The sequence below is a fragment of the Paroedura picta genome, chromosome 12 (assembly GCF_049243985.1).
Source record: "Paroedura picta isolate Pp20150507F chromosome 12, Ppicta_v3.0, whole genome shotgun sequence".
Classification (NCBI taxonomy): Eukaryota; Metazoa; Chordata; class Lepidosauria; order Squamata; family Gekkonidae; genus Paroedura; species Paroedura picta.
The window spans coordinates 3,307,433-3,326,273 of record NC_135380.1 but is presented as its reverse complement, the minus strand read 5'-3'; the positions used below and the strand labels follow the sequence as shown (position 1 = coordinate 3,326,273).

At 51.5% G+C, this 18,841-nt stretch overlaps 2 protein-coding genes across 4 annotated transcripts; one reads left to right on the top strand and one right to left on the bottom strand.

The window, feature by feature from the left end:
- The first annotated feature begins 1,409 nt into the window (after positions 1-1,409).
- Positions 1,410-7,672, top strand: DRC12 (dynein regulatory complex subunit 12 homolog). Of its 2 annotated transcripts, none has more exons than XM_077305853.1 (7): positions 1,410-1,664; positions 1,824-1,907; positions 2,343-2,399; positions 3,332-3,451; positions 4,530-4,622; positions 5,469-5,602; positions 7,266-7,672. In XM_077305853.1, the coding sequence occupies exons 1-7, from the start codon at positions 1,475-1,477 to the stop codon at positions 7,392-7,394; spliced, it is 807 nt and encodes a 268-aa protein (XP_077161968.1). In that variant the 5' UTR covers positions 1,410-1,474; the 3' UTR covers positions 7,395-7,672. The 2 variants fall into 2 exon arrangements, with proteins under 2 accessions (XP_077161968.1, XP_077161969.1); XM_077305854.1 differs by having other exon boundaries at positions 1,446-1,664; positions 5,472-5,602; positions 7,266-7,665.
- A 212-nt stretch (positions 7,673-7,884) lies between these two features.
- NHERF4 (NHERF family PDZ scaffold protein 4) lies at positions 7,885-17,550 on the bottom strand. 2 transcript variants are annotated; one of them, XM_077305851.1, is made up of 10 exons: positions 17,449-17,550; positions 14,542-14,569; positions 14,071-14,135; positions 13,509-13,720; positions 12,658-12,844; positions 12,107-12,243; positions 11,584-11,788; positions 10,489-10,685; positions 9,719-9,898; positions 7,885-8,780 (listed from the first exon to the last, which is right to left on the bottom strand). In XM_077305851.1, exons 1-10 carry the CDS (start codon positions 17,462-17,464, stop codon positions 8,760-8,762), a joined length of 1,248 nt encoding a protein of 415 aa, XP_077161966.1. In that variant the 5' UTR covers positions 17,465-17,550; the 3' UTR covers positions 7,885-8,759. The 2 variants fall into 2 exon arrangements, with proteins under 2 accessions (XP_077161966.1, XP_077161965.1); XM_077305850.1 differs by lacking the exon at positions 17,449-17,550 and adding an exon at positions 15,700-15,805.
- Between the last annotated feature and the right edge of the window lie 1,291 nt (positions 17,551-18,841).

Sequence of the window (18,841 nt, the reverse complement as noted above, 5' to 3'; positions counted from 1 at the left end):
AGGAAGTTCTGTGGCAAAGGGCCGGCCGGTTGGCCTCACCCACCGCCTTCAGGGGCCTGTTTCTTTGGCAGGTCCCAGGAACGTGCCCCAAAGTCATCAGCATTTGGCAGCAGATGGACAAGCCCAGGGCCTCCCTCCCACAGCAGGCTTCCTTCTTCCCCCAAAGAGGAATGAACATGTGGAATTGGCTACTGCAGGAAGAAGATATGGGATGAACATCTGGAGCAGAGGCCGACCGGTGGCTATGAGCCACAAGGTCTCTAGATGGATTCAAATGGATAGCTGTGTTGGCCTGAAGGAGCACAATAAAAATCAGAGTCCAGGAGCACCTTTAAGACCAACAAAGATTTATTCAGGGCGTGAGCTTTCAAGTGCAAGCATAGTCTGATGAAGTCACACCCTGAATAAATTTTGTTGGTCTTAAAGGTGCCACTGGACTCTGATTTTAAGGTCTAGACCAGGGGTAGTCAAACTGTGGCCCACCAGATGTCTGTGGACTACAATTCCCATGAGCCTCTGCCAGTGTTCGCAGATCCAACATGGCTTCCCTTATGTTGTTATATATGTCGTTTTGATGTCTGAGGGGCAATGGTGGGAAGGCTTCTAGCCCTGCTAGTGGGCCTCCTGATGGCACCTGGGTTTGGCCCCTGTGTGACACAGAGTGCTGCACTGGATGGGCCACTGGCCTAATCCAGCATGACTTCCTTTATGTTATAAGCATGAATGTCCTTGCATACGTGCCTTTAGCAGGAAACCTCTAAGAGAAGGCACCTTTGCCCTCTCTCTGCCATCTCCTTTGCCTAAAAACAAACAAAACAACCCCTTTGGTGGAAACAACACAAAAGGGAACAGGTCTACACTTCCCTTTTCCCGTCTGCCTGGATGGCTCCTGATGCAAAATGTTTTAAACACTTTCAAAGTTGGCTAGCCGGTGTCTGCTACCTTTTCCAGAAAACAAGTTGACAGTACTGAAAAAAACATACATAAAGATAAAGAATTATGGAGCAGAGTCTAATACCATCTCCGTGTTGAAGCAAAGGAAGTGGGAGCCAGAGAAGGGCCTGACTGTGCCCTGATAGTGAACAAAGATGCACAGCTTTCTAGAGGAATGCAGAGGTTACAGTTTTAGAAACACAGTTCCATTAGCCTCCTGTCTCCACAAAATAATTCTCCCGGTTCATGCATCGAACTGCAATTGCAGTGTTATGGCAGCTAAAGAAGAGGGACAAGAAGGAAGGGTAAGCAACAGCGTGTGAGACGTTTCAGTTGGGGAGTAAGACAAACCTTCACCCAAAAGGTGGCTTTATAAGAACTTCTAGAAATGAAGTTTTGATGCATATTTGGAGAGGCGGAACAAACTTGTTGGATGCGTCAAAGAGGGAAGCGCTTGCTTTGTGCAGGCCTTTTTTTGGGGGTGCCAAGCTTCCTTGCAGGCTTTCTTTCCCCAGAGCCTGCCAAGCTTCCTTCAGTAGCCATGGCAGCAAACACAGACTGTTGCCTAGCAATGCAAGGATCCCTGTCCTGTGCCAATCAGGATAGGCTCTCAGAAACCCAGGTAGTTCTTCTGCCTCCTTGCCGATTGACTTCTGCAAAAACCAGTTTGAATGTTTCCTGCTGGGGGAACTGGCAGCAGCCTCTGAAGACCTCAGCAGTTTGCTGTTCAGGTACTGTTCTCCACCTTGCTCTTCCCCCAAAACAGTGGGTCCTGTGCTCCTATGAATTGCATTACAGCAGGCAGCAGGGCAGTTCTTGCTGGAAATGGGGGGGGGGGGAGTGAAAGAAACACATCAGCTGCAATCTTTCGCATCCTTTCCACTCTGCAGGCTGCAAAGGAGTTACCAAAATGAGCCCCGTGAAGAAAGGAAAAGGCAAAAAAGGAGGAAAACAGAAGAAGGTGGAGGTAGCAGGTACAGTGTGGAGAAACAGGGCTGTGGATTCTGCCAGCCAGCTGTTGCTGATCCTTCTCTGTGCTTTCAGGTCAAGGGCTGATGCAAGGGGTGGCCAAATTGTGGCTCTCCATGGACTACAATTCTGGCTGGCAAAGGCTCATGGGAATTGTAGTCCATGGACACATGGAGAGCCCCCGTTTGGCTACCCCTGGATATGCACTATTTTTTGGACATAATTTATAGTCTGCTTTTCTTCCCGGGACGCAAGGCGGATTACCCAGAGTGAGTGGATATAATTGACACGTGGGACATTTGGTAAGTAATGCAAAAGCAGGATGGAAGCAAAGCGCAAAGATTAAGCAGTGCAGAATCCCATAGCAAGATCTGAGTTTTGCACTCCAGGGGTTAACTGAAGATAGGGACAAACCAGCCCTTTCTCTCTTTCCTTTGCAGATGAAGAAAGCTACAGGAAAAAAACCCTGGAGGTTGAGACCCTGAAGCAGCACCTTGGTGAGGGACCTTGACTGGTACAGCAGAGAGAAATTTAAGGGGAGGGGCAAGCCTTGGATATTTCATGAGGGTGGGAGCGCAGGGTGACTAGGCCCTAAAGAACAGCCTTGAGTCAGACGGCAAGGACCGCGTAGCTGCTGTCTCATGAGCCATAGGGATTTGCAATCGAAAGGAATGTCTAACCACCCACCTCATGCTTGTCTATGAACTTTTTATTTTTCTTTGCCCTGGAGTCACAGCGGATTTATGGCCACCCTGAGAGATGTTGATGGCAAGAGACATTCCAAGGTGGTCTGTCATTGTCTGTTGAGGTGTAGCAATGCTGGACTTCCTTGCCACGTGGAGGAGGGCAGGGAGTGATTCCTGTTGGCAGCAGAGGAGAGGACCCTCAGTAATGGGTTTACGTGTAGAGCAGCATCGGCTAGATATTAGTGGGAAGGGGGGAATTTCACCATCAGAGCAGTTCAGCAGTGGAATCGACTACCTAAAGAGGTGGTGAGCTCCCCTCACACTGGCGGTCTTCAGGCAGTGGCTGGACAGATACTTCTTATGGATGCCTTAGGCCAGGGGTAGTCAAACTGCGGCCCTCCAGATGTCCATGGACTACAATTCCCAGAAGCCCCCGCCAGCTGGCGGGGGCTTCTGGGAATTGTAGTCCATGGACATCTGGAAGGCCGCAGTTTGACTACCCCTGCCTTAGGCTGATCCTGCATTGAGCAGAGGGGGTGAACTAGATGGCCTGTCTGGCCCTTTCCAGCTCTAGGATTCTTAGAGATTCTAAAAGCTGGTCCAATAAATAAAGATCAGCCTTAATTATTTTGTATCTCTCTGTAAGGTTAGAAGGGGTAGCACCAAGAAAATCCAGGTATAAGAAAGGACCCTGTATTAACCAAATGCATCTGAGCATAAGCTGTGTGTATCCTGGCCTGCAGTTCTCCAGAGGGATGTGACCAGACACGCAATGGCTGACAGTGAAGGCCTGAAGCAGAGGCTGGCAGAGCTGGAGAAAGAACTGGGGGAGGCTCGAGGGGACAAACAAGATATTTACGAAGGTGGGTTTGGATACGCTGGGGTGGCAGGCACCATCCCTGCAGGCAGAACCAAGCCTGACTGGGCCCACAGTGTTGTTCCCCCATTCTGTGCCCCCCCTGCACCTGGCAAAAGGAAATGGCTCCTCCCACCATACCTGTTTTTTGACACTCGTCAAGGCATGGAATGGCAGTGGTGTGACAAGAGAGCTGCACTGCAACGCAGGCCCTCATGCCGTTTTTAACTGAATGGCACCAGCAGGGGTCCCCAACATGGTGACCGTGACTGGCATGGTGTCCACAAGACGTTTCTTGTTGTGGGTGGGGCTTTTCCCCAGAAGGACCATCAAAGGCCTGATTGGCTCTGCAGGCTTTTAAAAATATGCTTCAGCTACAGCTGCCCCCCCACCGCACAAGGGTCTTCACTGCATTACTGTGGGCATGCAGAACAATGTGTTTTTTTAAATGTTCGTTTCTTATTAAACTGAGCTTCTGCCAAAAATGTCAATCAATTTTACAGAGCCTCACTCATTCACCTTTTGCACTTGCTTCCACCTCCTGTGGCAGCGATTTTTGTGGTTCTGCCCACCATCCCAAAAATGCCGGTAGGCTTGAGATGGTTGGGGACCTCTGGGCATCACAGGACCAAGGGGCATTTTGGGATTTTCTCCAGTGGGCCCCTAAAGGTCTTGGACCATCTCTGAACAGAGGAGTCCTGTATTTCCTTTCTCTTGCAGAACATGGACCTTAAAAAGGGGAATTAGGACGAGGTATCCTAGCTGTACTGGTTGTGCCATGTGTCATTCTGCAGAAGGGGCTTCCTCTGATCCTGTCTCAGCCCAGCTTTTTCTTTCCTCCCCCTTTATTGCCTCTTGTCACTGTCAACATTTAGCTTGCATGTTCCTTAGGCCTGTCTTTTTTCTTAGCATAGGCCAGGGGTACTCAAACTGTGGCCCTCCAGATGTCCATGGACTACAATTCCCAGGAGTCCCCTGCCAGCAATCCGGTTTTAGGACTTTTAATCCGAGACAGGAATTGGGGGGAGGGTCATGACTTCCCCCTGGCATTGTTTATTCCATCTCTTCCACCTTCTATATTCCAGAGATGATCCGGGAGTTTCAACAACTTCAGCGCCGGACCGATCGTCGGATACAGCGTTTAGAAGCGGAGACTCAGAGCCTGCAGGAACAGCTTGGTAACTTTTCCACGTACCATCGCATGGTTCCCAGTTAATGCCACTTAACACCCCGCTGTTTTGGAGACTACAATTCATAAGGCACAGCTACGCCACTGACCCCTACCCACAGTATCCATGATGAAAACTGCCAAGTTACCAACAACGAACGGTAGCATTTGTTCCAGTTGCAAAATGCTTGCTGACATGTTACAGTCACTGGCTGGGCCTCTGTCCAACAGGAAATGACCTTGGTTGCAGAAGAGGAAATTAGTTCAGTTTGCTAGAAGGGGGGTGGGGGGGGAGTTAACTCTCGCTGTTCAAGTTTGAGAGGACAAATTGATTTGGTTTATTCCCCATTCGTGCCTCTTGGATGGCTGGACACAGAATGTACTGAGACATTGTCTCCTGGCTCACTGTGGGTGTTATCAGGATATATGCCATGCAGCATCCAGCCCTCCTTACTAGATGAGGTCCCTTCTGAAGCAGAGCTGGTTCCACTCAAACTGGCAGCCGCTCTCCAGGGTCTCAGGCAAAGGTCTTTCCTGCCTGGTCCCTTTTAAACTGGAGATTGAACCTGCATGCCAAGCAGAGGCTCTAAGGCCGGGCCTGGCCCATCCCAATGACAGAAGTAGGCCCTATGCTCACATTCAGATGAGAAGAGCCAGGATGCTCAGTTGCAAACTTTGTTCTGTCGCTTCAGACCAACAAGGCTGCCCACCTGAGTCTATCTCAGCGGAGATATCCTGTTCCTTTCCCCTTGGTGGCCATGAGCTCTGGGCATCTGCCCCCTTTACCCACTGCTGTATGCGTGCCAGCCATGCCTTCCTTCTGCTTCTTTAAATTACGTGTGTAATTTCTGCTCAGCAGCTGTTTGCCAAGAGGATGTGCGCCAAAGCCGAGCTGAAAAGGAAAAGATGCAGGAAGAGAAGGAAGAGGCGATCGCTAAGGCGCAACGCAAGATCGACGAGATGGAAACAGAATATGAAAAAATCCTGCATGTGAGTTTGGGGAGGGGTTGATTTCAAGCTGACTGCTGGTGAGGTATTGTCAGAGGACGGAGGACACCCTTTGCACCCTTTGAGAGCCTGCTTGGTGTAGTAGATAAGAGGAGCAGTTTCTAATCTGGAGAACAAGATTTGATTCCCCGCTTCTCATCCACATGCAACCTGCAGGCTGACCTTGGGCCAGGCCCAATTCTCTTGGACAGGGGTAGTCAAACTGCGACCCTCCAGATGTCCTTGGACTACAACTCCCGTGAGCCCCTGCCAGCAAATGCTACCCCTGCTCTTGGAGCAGAGAGGAAGGGTAGGGAAGGGAAGCGACTCTGAGACTCCTTTGGGTAGTAAAATGTGGGGTCTAGAAAACCAGCTCTTATTAATTATTCCTACACATGGCTGATATTTGCCTCCAGGATAGGTGAGGTGTGCTGCATCTACCTCTGGCCCCACTTTAATCTGTGGGGACATCCCTTAAGCATGCACTAGGAATGTCTTCAGGATCCCTAATAGCTGACAGCTTCTCTCCCATACAAGCTGGTCTGATAGACCACCTATTTTTTTAAAAAATTATCTGCAAATGGACTTTTGCTTTCAAGGCCTGTGTCAGAAAAGACATGTCCTGTGTAACTCAGAAGCTGACCAACCGGAATTTTGAACCATAATGGTTTTGACCTGCAGTGGACACTTTGAAACACTTTCATATTAAAATCTTGCGATTTAGGCATAGCGCTGAATGAATTCCCAGTTTTCCATGCGTTTTGTGAATCCCGAGAAAATGCAACTCCACCTCCCTCCCCTGGGAGGGAATTCACAGGAACCTAAAGTGGAAGCTCAAAAGTCTCATTGGCTTCCTCCATTGTTTCCCACCTCAAAATGATGTCATTTGAGATCCAACCAATGCTGTGTCTCTGCCCGCCCTTCTCCACTTCCTGCTGTATTTTTAAAAGAATTTGAACAGGATTGCATTAAATTGCAGTTCCAAAGTAGCACAAGCACAACACACACACACCCCACCTCCTCGCCTCCCTCTCCAGCAAGATTGAACATTCAACAGAACACTTTTTGGAAATTTCATGCATGGAAACTGAATCTTGGTCAGTTTCAAGCAGGGAGGCTAAGAATGTTGTTAATTTCTACATATGTTAGGATACTCCTACATAACAACTGAGGTTTTTTATATTAAAAATAATAGCATGTGCTATGGGGGGTGGGGGGAGGCAGTTGATGACACGGGATGTTTGCCTTGCACGCAGCATTTTCCCCAAGCTTTGAGTTTACATTACTCCCGAAAAGGCTGAACGGAGGGAATGAGCCACACAGCAAAGGGACATTATTGTGCGTGGTCAGATTTGTTGTTTTAAACGGAAGGGAAACAAGGCAGGAGCCAGGAACACCGACTCTCCCGACGGAAGTATAAAATGCAAGCCACAAATGGGCTCCTGGATGGTGCCGGAGAAAACCAGAAATGTAAAATAGTAGGTGCAAAATCAGGTTCCACATCCAGAAGTCAAGGCGGCGAGAACGTGCTGGCAAATAAGAGCCGTGGAAACAGCCTCTGAGAAACAATTCAGCATCAGCCCTGTTCTGTTGCACCCCTCTCCTTGGCTGTCCTTCTCCCACACCCTCCTTCCCCTCGCTGCCATTAGCTTTTTCTGTTCCGCAGGGCTGCTTAGACCTTGTGCTGTCCAAGCTGGAGGCTGCCAAACTCGGCTGGGAGGAAGAGGCAACGACCCTCCACTTGGAGTATAAGGACCGGCTGAAGGAGTTTGGACTCAACCCACAGGAGGTCTGAAGAGGCCCGTGCCGGAGCCCGTCATTTTGCACAGTTTAGCATCGCCACTTGAACTTGGCTCAGCCTCAGGGCCACACAGAGCGACAATAAAGGGTGTGCCTCTAAGAAGGGACAGGGTTTCTTTCCTTCGGTCACCAAACCCCCTCCCCTTGCATAACTTGGATCTGAGTTTGGTCTGAAGCAATAGGACAAAGTCAAAGCTGAATTAAATTCTGAAGCAGTGTGCACGCACAGGAAAGCTTATATCCAGAACAGAACTTTGTTGGTCTTGAAGGTGCCCTAGTCTCAGTCTTTGTTCAGATTTATTTGTGTGAAGCAGCATGACAAAGTTTGAGTCCAGGGGCACCTTTAAGACCAATCAAAGTTTATTCAAGTTTTCGTGTGCAGGTGGCACTTTGTCTAATGGAAGCTTGGCTGGTCTTAAAGATGCCCCTTTACTCAATCTTTGGATGGACAAGAATGCCTGGATCGAAAAAGTGAGCACAGAGACTAGGGGAACTAGAGAAATTTACATGCACAAATTAATGAAACAGAAAACACAGTCTGATTTCCCTGAGTTGGTTGAAATGATACCTTATGGCAGGGGTGCCCAAACTGTGGCTCTCCAGATGTCCATGGACTACAATTCCCATGAGTCCCGGCAGATTTGGTCATTCAGATTTGTGAGGAGACTGTTTGCATCCAACAGCATGGTTCTCTCCCTTAATCTCTATTTCAGGGAACAGGCAATAGTTATCCCTGGAGGGAAAGGAGCTATTATCATGAAAACAATGGGAGGAAAGCAGAGGGACCTGGAGATCCCCTGGAATGATGGCTCATATCCTCACTACATCAGTTCCCTTTGAGAAAATGGATGCTTTGGAGGGTGGGCTCAATGGCAATGCATCCCCCTCACCTCTCTGTCCTAACCAGGCTCCATCCCCAAATCTCCAGGAGCTTCCCGATCTGGATCTGGGAACTCTACTCTCCTATCCCTGCCAGTGGCGAGGAGGGATCTGGGAGCCCTAAAGAAAGTTTATCTCCCTGTTGCAAAATGAGAAGTGGGCATCTTTGCGACTAAGAAACAGGCAAAAGGACAGTCTCCTTTTGGCCCTCGTGGGCTTCCATGGCATCTCGTAGCTTCCTGCTCCAAACGGATGTCCGCTGCTTCTCCCCACCCAGCTTCAACCCAGAGTCCTGGTGGAAGAATCCACATGAACCTTTTTCAGAGTGTGACGATGGAGCCGTCGCTGAGGGACGGGACAGGAATCGAAGTCCAAAGTTGGCAGTGCCTGTGCCCAAGGTGCTTTCTTCTTCTCCCACCCGCAGGAGCCTCTGCAGAGCTGGGGCTCAGAGGGCCTTGTTGTTGTGATGAACCAGCAGGTGCTAGAAGGGCTGGCTCTGCTCCTGTGGGGAAGAAAGAGAAAAGTATCATAGAAGGCAGGAAGGATGGACAAAAGGAAATACTTCTTTACAGGGCGTGTGATTAAAATGTGAAGCTTGCTGCCAGGGGCTGCAGCGACGGCTAGACAAACGCAGCTTTAAAAGAGGATTAGACAGATTAATGCATCTGTGGCTATAGCCCTAACTCAAGGGAACCTCCACATTCAGGGGCAGATGACCTCTGAATCCCAGGGCCCGGAGGCCGCATCAGGGGAAGACCTCGGCCTCTCTGCCCTGTGGCTGGCTGGCCCTGTGATTTGGGATGCTGGACTAGATGGACCCTTACTGGTCTGATCCAGCAGGGCTCTTCTTAAATTCTGATCAGGGAAAGGCCCCAGCCGTTGTCTCCTATTCACGGACACAGACCAAAAGAGTACAAAAATAAGTTACAGATAAAACAGTAACAATAATAACAAACCAGGCAGATGGACTAAATAAAGTTAAAAGTTAAAAATATACGTCAAAAGCTGGTAACCTAAGTACAAAGGTCAGTAGTGAACAGTCAACATTAACCAATCATAAAATGACTATATGTTAACAACCTGACTCTTTCTAATTCTAGCAACTAGCCAAGCAAATCTAGTTATTTTTATTTGTTAATTCTCTGTTTGAATCCAATAACAATAGTTGCAGGTGTTGGTTTCTCTGGCCACAGGTGCAATCTAGAAGCAATGGTACTAAATATTCTTGTATGTATACGATTGGGCCCCATTCTCTCTGCCCTCTTTCTGATTGGCCAGTGGCCTTCCCCCGATTTTGCCTCTTGGCTCTTGGATTTAGGGGATCAGTGCCTCTGAATGTGGAACACTGACAGATCATGGAGAGCATTTGTAATGTTCTGGGAGATCTCCAGACCGCACCTGGATGTTGACACCTGTACATTCCACAGAGGGCATCGTTACCTCTTTGGAGAAGTCCCATGGGCCACCTCCGGGAGGCCGTGCATTGCGCTGGAGGTCCACATCGAGAGGGCGAGGAGTGCTGTTTTCCTGACCCAGGCTGGGACAAGAGGAATTGTGGGTGGCGTGCAATCCTGACGGGGCGACTTGGTCATCGTAGAAAATGAGAGGGGACACTCCAACCTGGGGAGGCAAAAGAAACCCTGAGCAACAGGGCTGGGAGCCCTTCAGAGCTGCTTCCCAATTCTCAGGGAATCAAACAATCAGCTCTCCCTACTCAGCTGGCCCCAAAAGAGAGGACCCAAAACAATCCTAGCGCGTTACAGAGAAGGGCAGCATTTTGACTGAACATTCCCTCAATCTGACCGATCCATGTCACAAAGCTCTATCAGCTTTATACGCGTTCAACCGTGCAATCCTATACAGAGTTATTCCAGTCTAAATCCATTGGATTCAGCAGGTTTTGCCTGGAGTAATTGCACATAGGATTGCACTCTGCTACAGCATCTTTTGGTGAGTCCTCCACTATATAAAAGGCAAGCCGTATTGGTGCCAACTCACCTTTTAAAGCAATGACTGCTGGGAGCAAACCTGAGGTGAAGCAGGCGCCAATGTCTTTTCTGTGTGATGTCAGCGCATCAGAAGATGCTGTGATTTGCACTCCCTCCCACCTGCATGCTCCCACCTGCTTTGGGCGGCGGCAGTTGGGCCAGCTCGCTCTGCGGGGGAAGCCTTGGAAGACCCTGCTAAGAGCTGATCCTGAGGGTGCGTACCAAATCGAAGAACTTGCTGCCTTCTGCGTCGATGACCAGCAACGTCACCTGCTCGCTGTCCGCTCGGATCTTGAAGACCACTCCGTGGTGACCGAGCTCTTCCACGCTCTCTCCGTTCACGCCCAGGAGCCGATCTCCATCCCTCATCCCTGCCTTGTCCGCCGGCAACCCGGCATCCACCTCCCTCATAAACTGGCCTGCAAAACACAAGCAGGCTACGTTCCCATGTGCAAAGGCCAAACAGGACTTGGTGTTCCTCGTGCAAAAAGGCAGGGGCGTGTTTTGCTTCCACAATATTCACACCTGCAGGCTGTTTCCAGCTTCTCTACGCAGGGAGGCAGTCACCCTGCGTGAAGGAATCCCCCAGATTCTCACCTTAATGGAGGAGAATTAACCATCAACTAGCAGGCAGGTTGTGAGCTTTATAGATCTGTTGGGATTACAACTGATCTACAGATGACAGAGATCAGTTCCCCTAGAGAAAAGGCTTCACCCACAGAAGGAGACAGACAAAGCTCCCTGGGAAGGCAGTTCCAAAGTTTTGGTGCCCTTTTCCAGGTTGCCACCCATGTAGCTGCAGACCGCAGGGGCAGCGATAGCAGGGCCTCTGAAGAGGACCAGGACCCATGGATAGGTCCATACAGGGGGAGGTGCTCCTTAAGATCTGTCGGTCAGAGGCTGTACAGGGCTTCATTGACATATTTGAGTAGACAAAGAGCAGGAGGGGAAAGGAAAACCAGTCCTGACTTAGATGCCTGGAGGTAGCAATCCCAGCCTCCAGTTGGGGCCTATCATAGAATCAAAGAGTTGGAAGGGATCTCCTGGATCTAGTCCAGCCCCCTGCCCTATGCAGGACACTCGCAACCCTCTCACTCATCCACTGTCACCTGCTGCCCCTTGAACCTGGAGAGCCCCTGGAATTATAGCTCATCTCCAGGCAACAAGGATCAGTTCCCCTGGAGAAAAGGGCCGCTTAGCAGGTGGACTGAATGGCATTATACTCCAGTGAAGTCCCTCCCCTCCCTAAACCACCCCCAAAGTCTCCAGGTCTTACCCAACCCAGAGCTGGCAACCCTACCCAGAGGCCTGCCTTACCCCTCTTCCCTGAGCTGCGTGTCTCTTCTTTCAGCAAGAAGCCGTACCCGTCGGGCCCTCTGGTCATCTGCAGCTTCCGCACTTCGAAGGGGAGCCAGGCGCTGTCTGCCAGGGCGGCCGTGATGGGGATGTTGCGCTGTCGGTAGAACTCTTCTGACTCCGCGTCCGACACCAAGAGTCCCATGGGGCTGGGGCTTTGCTTGAGCTGCATTTGAGACACGGCACAGAAGCACAGAGAAGAGAAAAGGGCACCTGATTCCCCCAAGGACTCATGAGACACTCTTCTGGAGAGAAGAAGGTACAGCCAGAAGGTTCGGAAATTAGATCCGTCACTCCAGGTTGGGCAATTCCTGGAAATTTGGGCCTGGGGCACTTGAGACCGTAGGACGTTTCTGGAGAATTTCTGCCATTGTCACTGTGTTGATCGTTTCGGAAGGCCAGCGTTGGGAGCTCACGGAAACACTGCCAAGTTATCAGGATCTGTTGAAGGGTTGGATGGGGAACAACAGAAACGGCCTGGTACCTTTTTGTTCAGCCTGGCCTGAGTCCAGTTTTTCACGCTCATGCCATTGAGCTCCAGCAGCCAGGACCCGTCTGGCACCCCTGCCGTTTCAGCTGGACCGTTCCTCACCACGGACACTCGGAAGACGCCTTTCACGCCTGCAAGGGACAACGGGACATTTAGGGGCAGCCACAGGGCAGTCAGATCCCATGGACAGGGGCCTCAGTGGGGCACAACAATGCCCTGGAGTCCACCCTCCAAAACAGAGAAAATGGTCAGAAAGTGGATTCTGTAGCCTTCTATCCCACTGAAGCCCCACCCGTCGCCAAATCTTGCCCTCCTCAGGCTCCGCCCCCAATCTCCAGGTATCACCCAAGCTGGAGTTGTTAACCCCGATTCTGAACAAATAAATGCAATATTTGAATCCGGGAACCATTGTGATATCTGCACAAACAAGCCAAACCCTCCAGGCCTCTCTGATTTTACAGAATGCACTCTCACTGCAGAATTCTGGTTTTCTTTCTAACGGAATCTGGCTGTCGCTCAGGAAAAAGACCAAGGCCCTCCAGTACCTTCTGGAGCAGAAACACTGAAGCCGAAGCCATTCTGGCTCTTGGCCAGGCAGCACAGCCGCGGCCGGTTGTAAGCGGGCAGGAGCTGGGCCAGGTTCCGGCCAAGGGCTTTGGCCAGGCTGTAGGCATTTCCATCCAGGACGGTCAGCAAGACCTGCTTGCCGCTGCTCTTGATCTTCCACACCACCTGCAAGAGAGAGCTGGAGTGGGACGGGGAAGGGCCGAAAGCAAGGCAGGGCCTCTTTCCCAGACCGAGGGCCCATAGAACCAGGAAGAGACAGACTGAAAGCTGGAGCCTTTCAAATGGGGCTATCCTGGCAACTAGCAAGGGATGGGTGGTAAGGTTGCCAGATCCAGGTTGGGAAACAACTGGAGACTTGGGGATGGGACAAGGGGCTGGCAATCCTCAGTGGGATACAAGGCCACAGTCTCCACAGCATATTCCATCATCATATTAGATATTTGAGTGGAATTTTCCCAGGGCCGATCTTTGGCCAGGCCCTGTTAGAAGGCAATTCACAGAGTCATTCATAGAGCTGGAAAGGACCTCCGGGGTCCTCTAGTCTAGTCCAACCCCCTCCAGAATGCAGGAAATTCACAACCACCTGCCCACCCACAGTGACCCCGACGCCATGCCCTCCCCAAAAAACACCAGAATCCCTGGCAAGTCTGGCCTGGAAGAAATTTACCTTCTGATCCCAAAGTGGCCCTTGGCATTTCCCTGGGCATGCAAGAAAGGGCCACAAGAGCCCAGCCCCGACACAGTCTCTTCTGCCCACCCACTGACGATTCTATACCAAGAGGGTAGCAAAGGCCTAGCTGCAGCCAGGGTTCTCACCTCTAAGCCTTACCTGAAAATGCTCCATGTCATCAACGTGCACGCCGTTCACCTCAAGAATCCGGTCGCTTTCCCTCAGCCCTCTGCGGTGGGCCAGGCTCCCCGGCTTCACTTGCCGCACGAGATGCCCGCTGTTGCCCAGCTCTCGATGCAGCCAGAAGCCAAAGCTCTCACCCTCCTCTTTCTTCAGAAAGCAGAAGCGCGGCTGCAAAGCTCCTTCTGGCTCTGGGGAGGGCGGGATGAGACATGCTGAAGCCAGAATGCACAGCTGACTTACAGTGACTCCTAGGCAGGCCTTCTCTCCAGGGGAACGGAGCTCTGTCACCTGCAACCCCAAGAGATTCCCAGGTGCCACCTGGAGGTTGGCCTCCCTAAATCCCACCCTGGTGTAGCCCAGGAAGAGAGGGGCATTGGGATCAGCCAGCCCACTGGTGCAGAGCCAGGTAAGCCTCTCACGGGGCTCATGGGTCCCTCCTTCCCACAGAACAACAAAGAACAAGGCTTCCTTTCGACAAACACCACAAAGGAAACAGCTGGCGCTTCCTTTCCACCCACACAGCCAGCCGGCCCGTTACCCGAGTCCTCTGCCAGCGAAAGGGCTGGGTTGTCGATCCCATCTTTCGGGTTAAATTCAAATTTCCTGCAAGGTTGAGAAAGGGGAAAATGTCAAGTCCGGGGGGGGGGGTGACGGTGTGGAGGCCAGGTTCTGTTTGCCAACGAGGGTTTATCACGAAGCAATCATTGGGAGGGCTTGACTGATTAAGCCTGGGTGGAACTTTAATCACCAAAACCAACACGGCCCAAGCTAATGATCTGCCTTCTTACTGTGGGACCGATTGCTCTGCTTCGGCCCCCGTCTCCACGCTCTGTGACTTTGCCAGCCGCTTCGCGTTACCAACTCCTCCCTCCAGCGAGCCAGTCACTTTGTGAGCTAGCCCTCTCCTGATTTTAGTTGTGCGTGGACGTGCATGGGAGCAGACGAAGCGACGCATGGATGCGCATCATTTGTGGAGCAATTCAAAGAGAGGAAGGCCCACGTAACTTACGAGGTTAACTCTGTGGCATCCGGAAGTCCTGCAAAGAGAAGGACCTGGGGGTTAATGGGCGGAAGACCCATCCCAGGAGGAAGAAGCTCTCTCTCTCTGAAAGGCATTCCCATCCACTCATAAGAACATCAGAAGGGCCCTGCTGGATCAGACCACTGGTCCCTCCAGTCCAGCCTCCTGCCTCCTGCCTCACCCAGGGGCCAGCCAGTTCCTCTGGGGGGGGGGCAATAACAGGGCATAGAGGCCAAGGCCTCCTGGCTCCGGGATTCAGAGGTTTAGTGCCTCTGCATGTGGAGGTTCCTCTCAGTCACAATGCCTAGTAGCCACCAATAGACTTATCCTCCATGAATCTGTCTAATCCTCCTTTCAAGCTGTTTATTCCTGTGGCCCTCACTACATCCTCTGGCAGCCCATCCCACATAGTAATCTCTCCGTGCAAAGTGGAACTTCCTCTCCTAGGGTTGCCGATCTCCCAAGCAGCACCTAGAGATCGCCTGGGATCATAACCGGCAACTCTAGCTGCAGCCCACCAGGTCCCAGTGGGGCCCAGATGAGGGTGTCAAGCCCACCCCTCTCCCTTCCTCGGGCTGCCCCAAACTGTCACTTGGGAGGCTTGGCCAGAGAAGCTGTCCTCTGGTTATCCTCACTGACCTTTCTCTACCCGGCAACCCATTTTGGAGTTCCTGGTGGAGAAACCAGTGAGGCATGGCTGAACTGGCAGCACGGAGACTGGCCTTCCTCTAACCAGCTGGGTATTTATTACCCACTCCAGTTAGAGACTGGGAGGTTGGCCCGGGAAGGCAGCAGGAGGAAGGGAATAGGGGTGCCTGCCTCGGGGGTAGGGGGGCGCTGGAGACCTGATCTCCTGATTACAGTTGATCTCCAGATTATGGAGATCCGTGCCCCTGGAGAAAAGAACAAGAGTCCAAGTAGAACCTTAAAGACTAACAAAATTTGCAGCAGGGGATGAGAGTGCTGAGCAATTTCACTTCTTCTGTTATAAACTGCCCCAAGCAGGCTGGCCCAGGGGGGGTGGTCAAAAAGTCAAGTAAATAAAGTCCCCATTCTGACATGCAAGCCTGCTGGGTGATCTTAAGCCTAATCCGCCTCGCAGGGTTGTTATGAAGATAAAACAAAGGCAAGGAGGGCAACACACACCACTTTGGCTTCCCACTGAAGTTTGGGTACGAAGGGAGGAATATCCCAGGGCTGGAGGAATGCAGGCGAGCCTGATCCTGTAACCATTCATGGAAGAGACTGTTGGGCCAGGTGTTTCCCTGTAATGTGTTTCCAGATTTCCTCCTGGGAGATGTGGGTGCGTAAGCAGGATGGGAGAGCTGTCTTCTGGGCATACACAGAACGCTGCGCATCACTGCCAGGTCAGCACTGGCCAAACTCCTGTGGCAGATTTCAGCACGCATACAGCCACTGGGCAGCAGACGTACGGCCAGGCCACAGTCTCTTGGATTCAACCACAGTCAACGTCTGGAATGCATTCCAAGAGCATTTGCTGCAGTTCCCTCCGTGATGCTAGCCAGGGTTTCTCCAGCCCAGCCAGGCCTTCCCAGGTGAGCTGGAATGACTCCCAAGCAAGCCTAGGCACCTGCTCCCTTATCAAGAGATCAATCTCTGGGTTGGAGGGAGGGAGGGAGGAGAGCCAGGACACACCCCCACCTGTTTGCTTCACGAGCTGCCTGTCACCTTCCCCCGCTGCAGGACAATGTCAGCACAGAGAATACTTCCTGGTTGGGTACTGCGGCTGGGGAGGCTTCTCCCACTGAGCATTTCTCCTCTTGCGGCGAAAGAATGGAGTTCAGTGCCAAAGGGCAGGGGCTTGAGTCAGGGGTCTCCGAGGGACCACAAGTCCTCGCCCCAGAAATCAAGATCTCAGGGAGAGGCCCTCCAGACTGTGCCATCAATCAAAGACCCTCATCTGGAGGGCACATGAGAAAGGGCCTGTTGGGGGGGCTGTCCTGGGGTTATGGAACAACCTCTCCGGTCAGGTGCACCTGGCCCTTCTCTGTCCGTCTTCAGCACTCAGTTGACAACAGTTCTATGCAGGGATGGTGTAGACCAGGGGTGGGCAAACTGTGGCCCTCCAGATGTCCATGGACTATAATTCCCATGAGCCCCTGCCAGCAAATGCTGGCAGGGGCTCATGGGAATTGTAGTCCATGGACATCTGGAGGGCCACAGTTTGCCCACCCCTGGTATGGACTCATGTTAACTTTTATTGATTTGCAGCCCTAACTGGAGATTTTAGCTTGTGGGCTTTTATTGTTGTCCTATTTATATTGTAGGCTGCCCGGGGCACTGCAAGTGAGAAAGCTGGCTAACAGATGTTTCAAATCAATACATAAATAAGGCTCCTTCTGCTAGGAGCAGGCTGGCCAGCCTCCAGGTGGCCGATGGAGATCTCTTGGGATTATAACAGATCTCCAGGAGACAAAAGATCAATTCCCCTATAGAAAACGGCCTCTTGGAAGGTGGTCTCAAAGTCCCTCCTCTCCCCAGACCCCACCTGTTTCCAACCTCCCAATTCTCCAGGAATTTCCCAGTACAGAAGTGGCAACCCTAGCATTCAGGCAGTATGCAGCTTTTGGCATCCTGTTGACACTCCAGGGTGGGAGGCCATACAGCCGAAGCCTAGGGTCACCCGAAAACTTGGATCGACGCCTTCAAGCCCCCGAGCCCCACTTTCACATACCCTAATCCTCCCCCTAAATATAGCCTCACTTTGCAAGGATCTTCCTAACACCAGGGAGCTGCAGGTGAGATTCTCCCAGGGAAATTCACCTCCTCTGCTAGGATTGCTCCACCGCCCTGCCATTGGCCGCCCCCCCTTCAAGTCTTTCCTCACTGCTTTTGGGGAGGGGGCTCCCCATCCCCTCGTCCTCCGAGGCTTACCGTCCTTCTGCTTCATGGCTAGCCCAGCAGTCCAGGGACAAGGTCCAGCACGAAGTGGCGGCTTCAGCAGGAGACCAGACCCCGCCTTCCTGAAGGGAAGGCAGAAGCTTAATGTTTAAACAGGGCGGGAGTCTCCTGCCTCACCTGCTGGCTGCCTCCTTCCCTTCCCAGGAGTGGATCGAGGAAATGAAGACAGAACGAAGCAAGGGAGCTCCGCAGCCGTACAGCACCTGCATTTCCAGAAACCTGAAAGCAACCGCCTGCAGCACTGAACGAAGACAATGTGCTGGCTTTTATACCCCCCTTTTCATTACCTGAAGGAGTCTCAAAGCAGCTTACATTCGCCTTCCTTTCCTCTCCCCTCAACAGACACCCTGTGAGGTTGATGGGACTGAGAGAGCTCTGAGAGAAACAGCCCTGTGAGAACAGCCCTATCAGGACTGTGACTAGCCCAAGGTCTGCATCTGGCTTACCAGATTAGAGGCCACCGCTCTTAACCACTATGCGAAGCTGGTGTAGACTGTTGTGTGGCAAGGGAAGGTTAGCTGGCACCCTGTACATGCTCAGAGGCTCAGTTGCGCTCACTCCTGTTTGCGGCATGCTGCCCTTCTGCATTTTTTAAGAGATCAGATTTAAAAGAGTTGCGAAGGAGAACGTAAGGACAGAAAGTGATCCACCCCAGGGTGGAGCTCTAATTCCAAGAACAAGCTCTGGGATTAGGGCTGCTCTCTTTTGTTCCTTCTGTGAAGATTTTCAGAGCTGTAGCACAGGTAAAATAGCCCCCCCCCCCCGCACACACACACACACACACACACACACACACACACACAGAGACACACATGTTTGCTACTTGCCTGAAGGCACTGGATGCTTCTAAGTAAGCAAAGCAAGTCTCTCTTACTTAGCAGAGCCAGTTTGCTGGATCAGGCCAAGAGTCCATCTAGCCCAGTATCTGTTTTCCAACACAGCCACCCTCTGAGATGCCCACTAGAGTTGCCATCCTCCAGGTGAGACCAGGAGTATTACAAGTAGTTTCCAGACTACAGAGATCTGTAATCTGGGGAAAAGGGCTGCTTAGGAGGGTGGATTCTGTGGCCTTGTACCATGCGGAGGTTTCTTCCCTCCCCAGGCTTCTCCCCTTTCCCATTATTATTAGTATTATGAGATATACTGCTTCTGGACTTGGAGGCTCCATTTTGCCGTCATAGCTAACTATTTTGATCAATCTGTCTTCCACAAATTTGCCTTCTAAAAAGCCATCTGTGCCATCCATCCTGTAGCAGTGAGTTCCTAAAATGTATCATTCTTAAAATCAAACAATAGGAAGGGGCCATACTTATACATGGTAAGCATCTGTCCAGTCACTGCTAGAAGACTGCCAATGAAGGGAAGC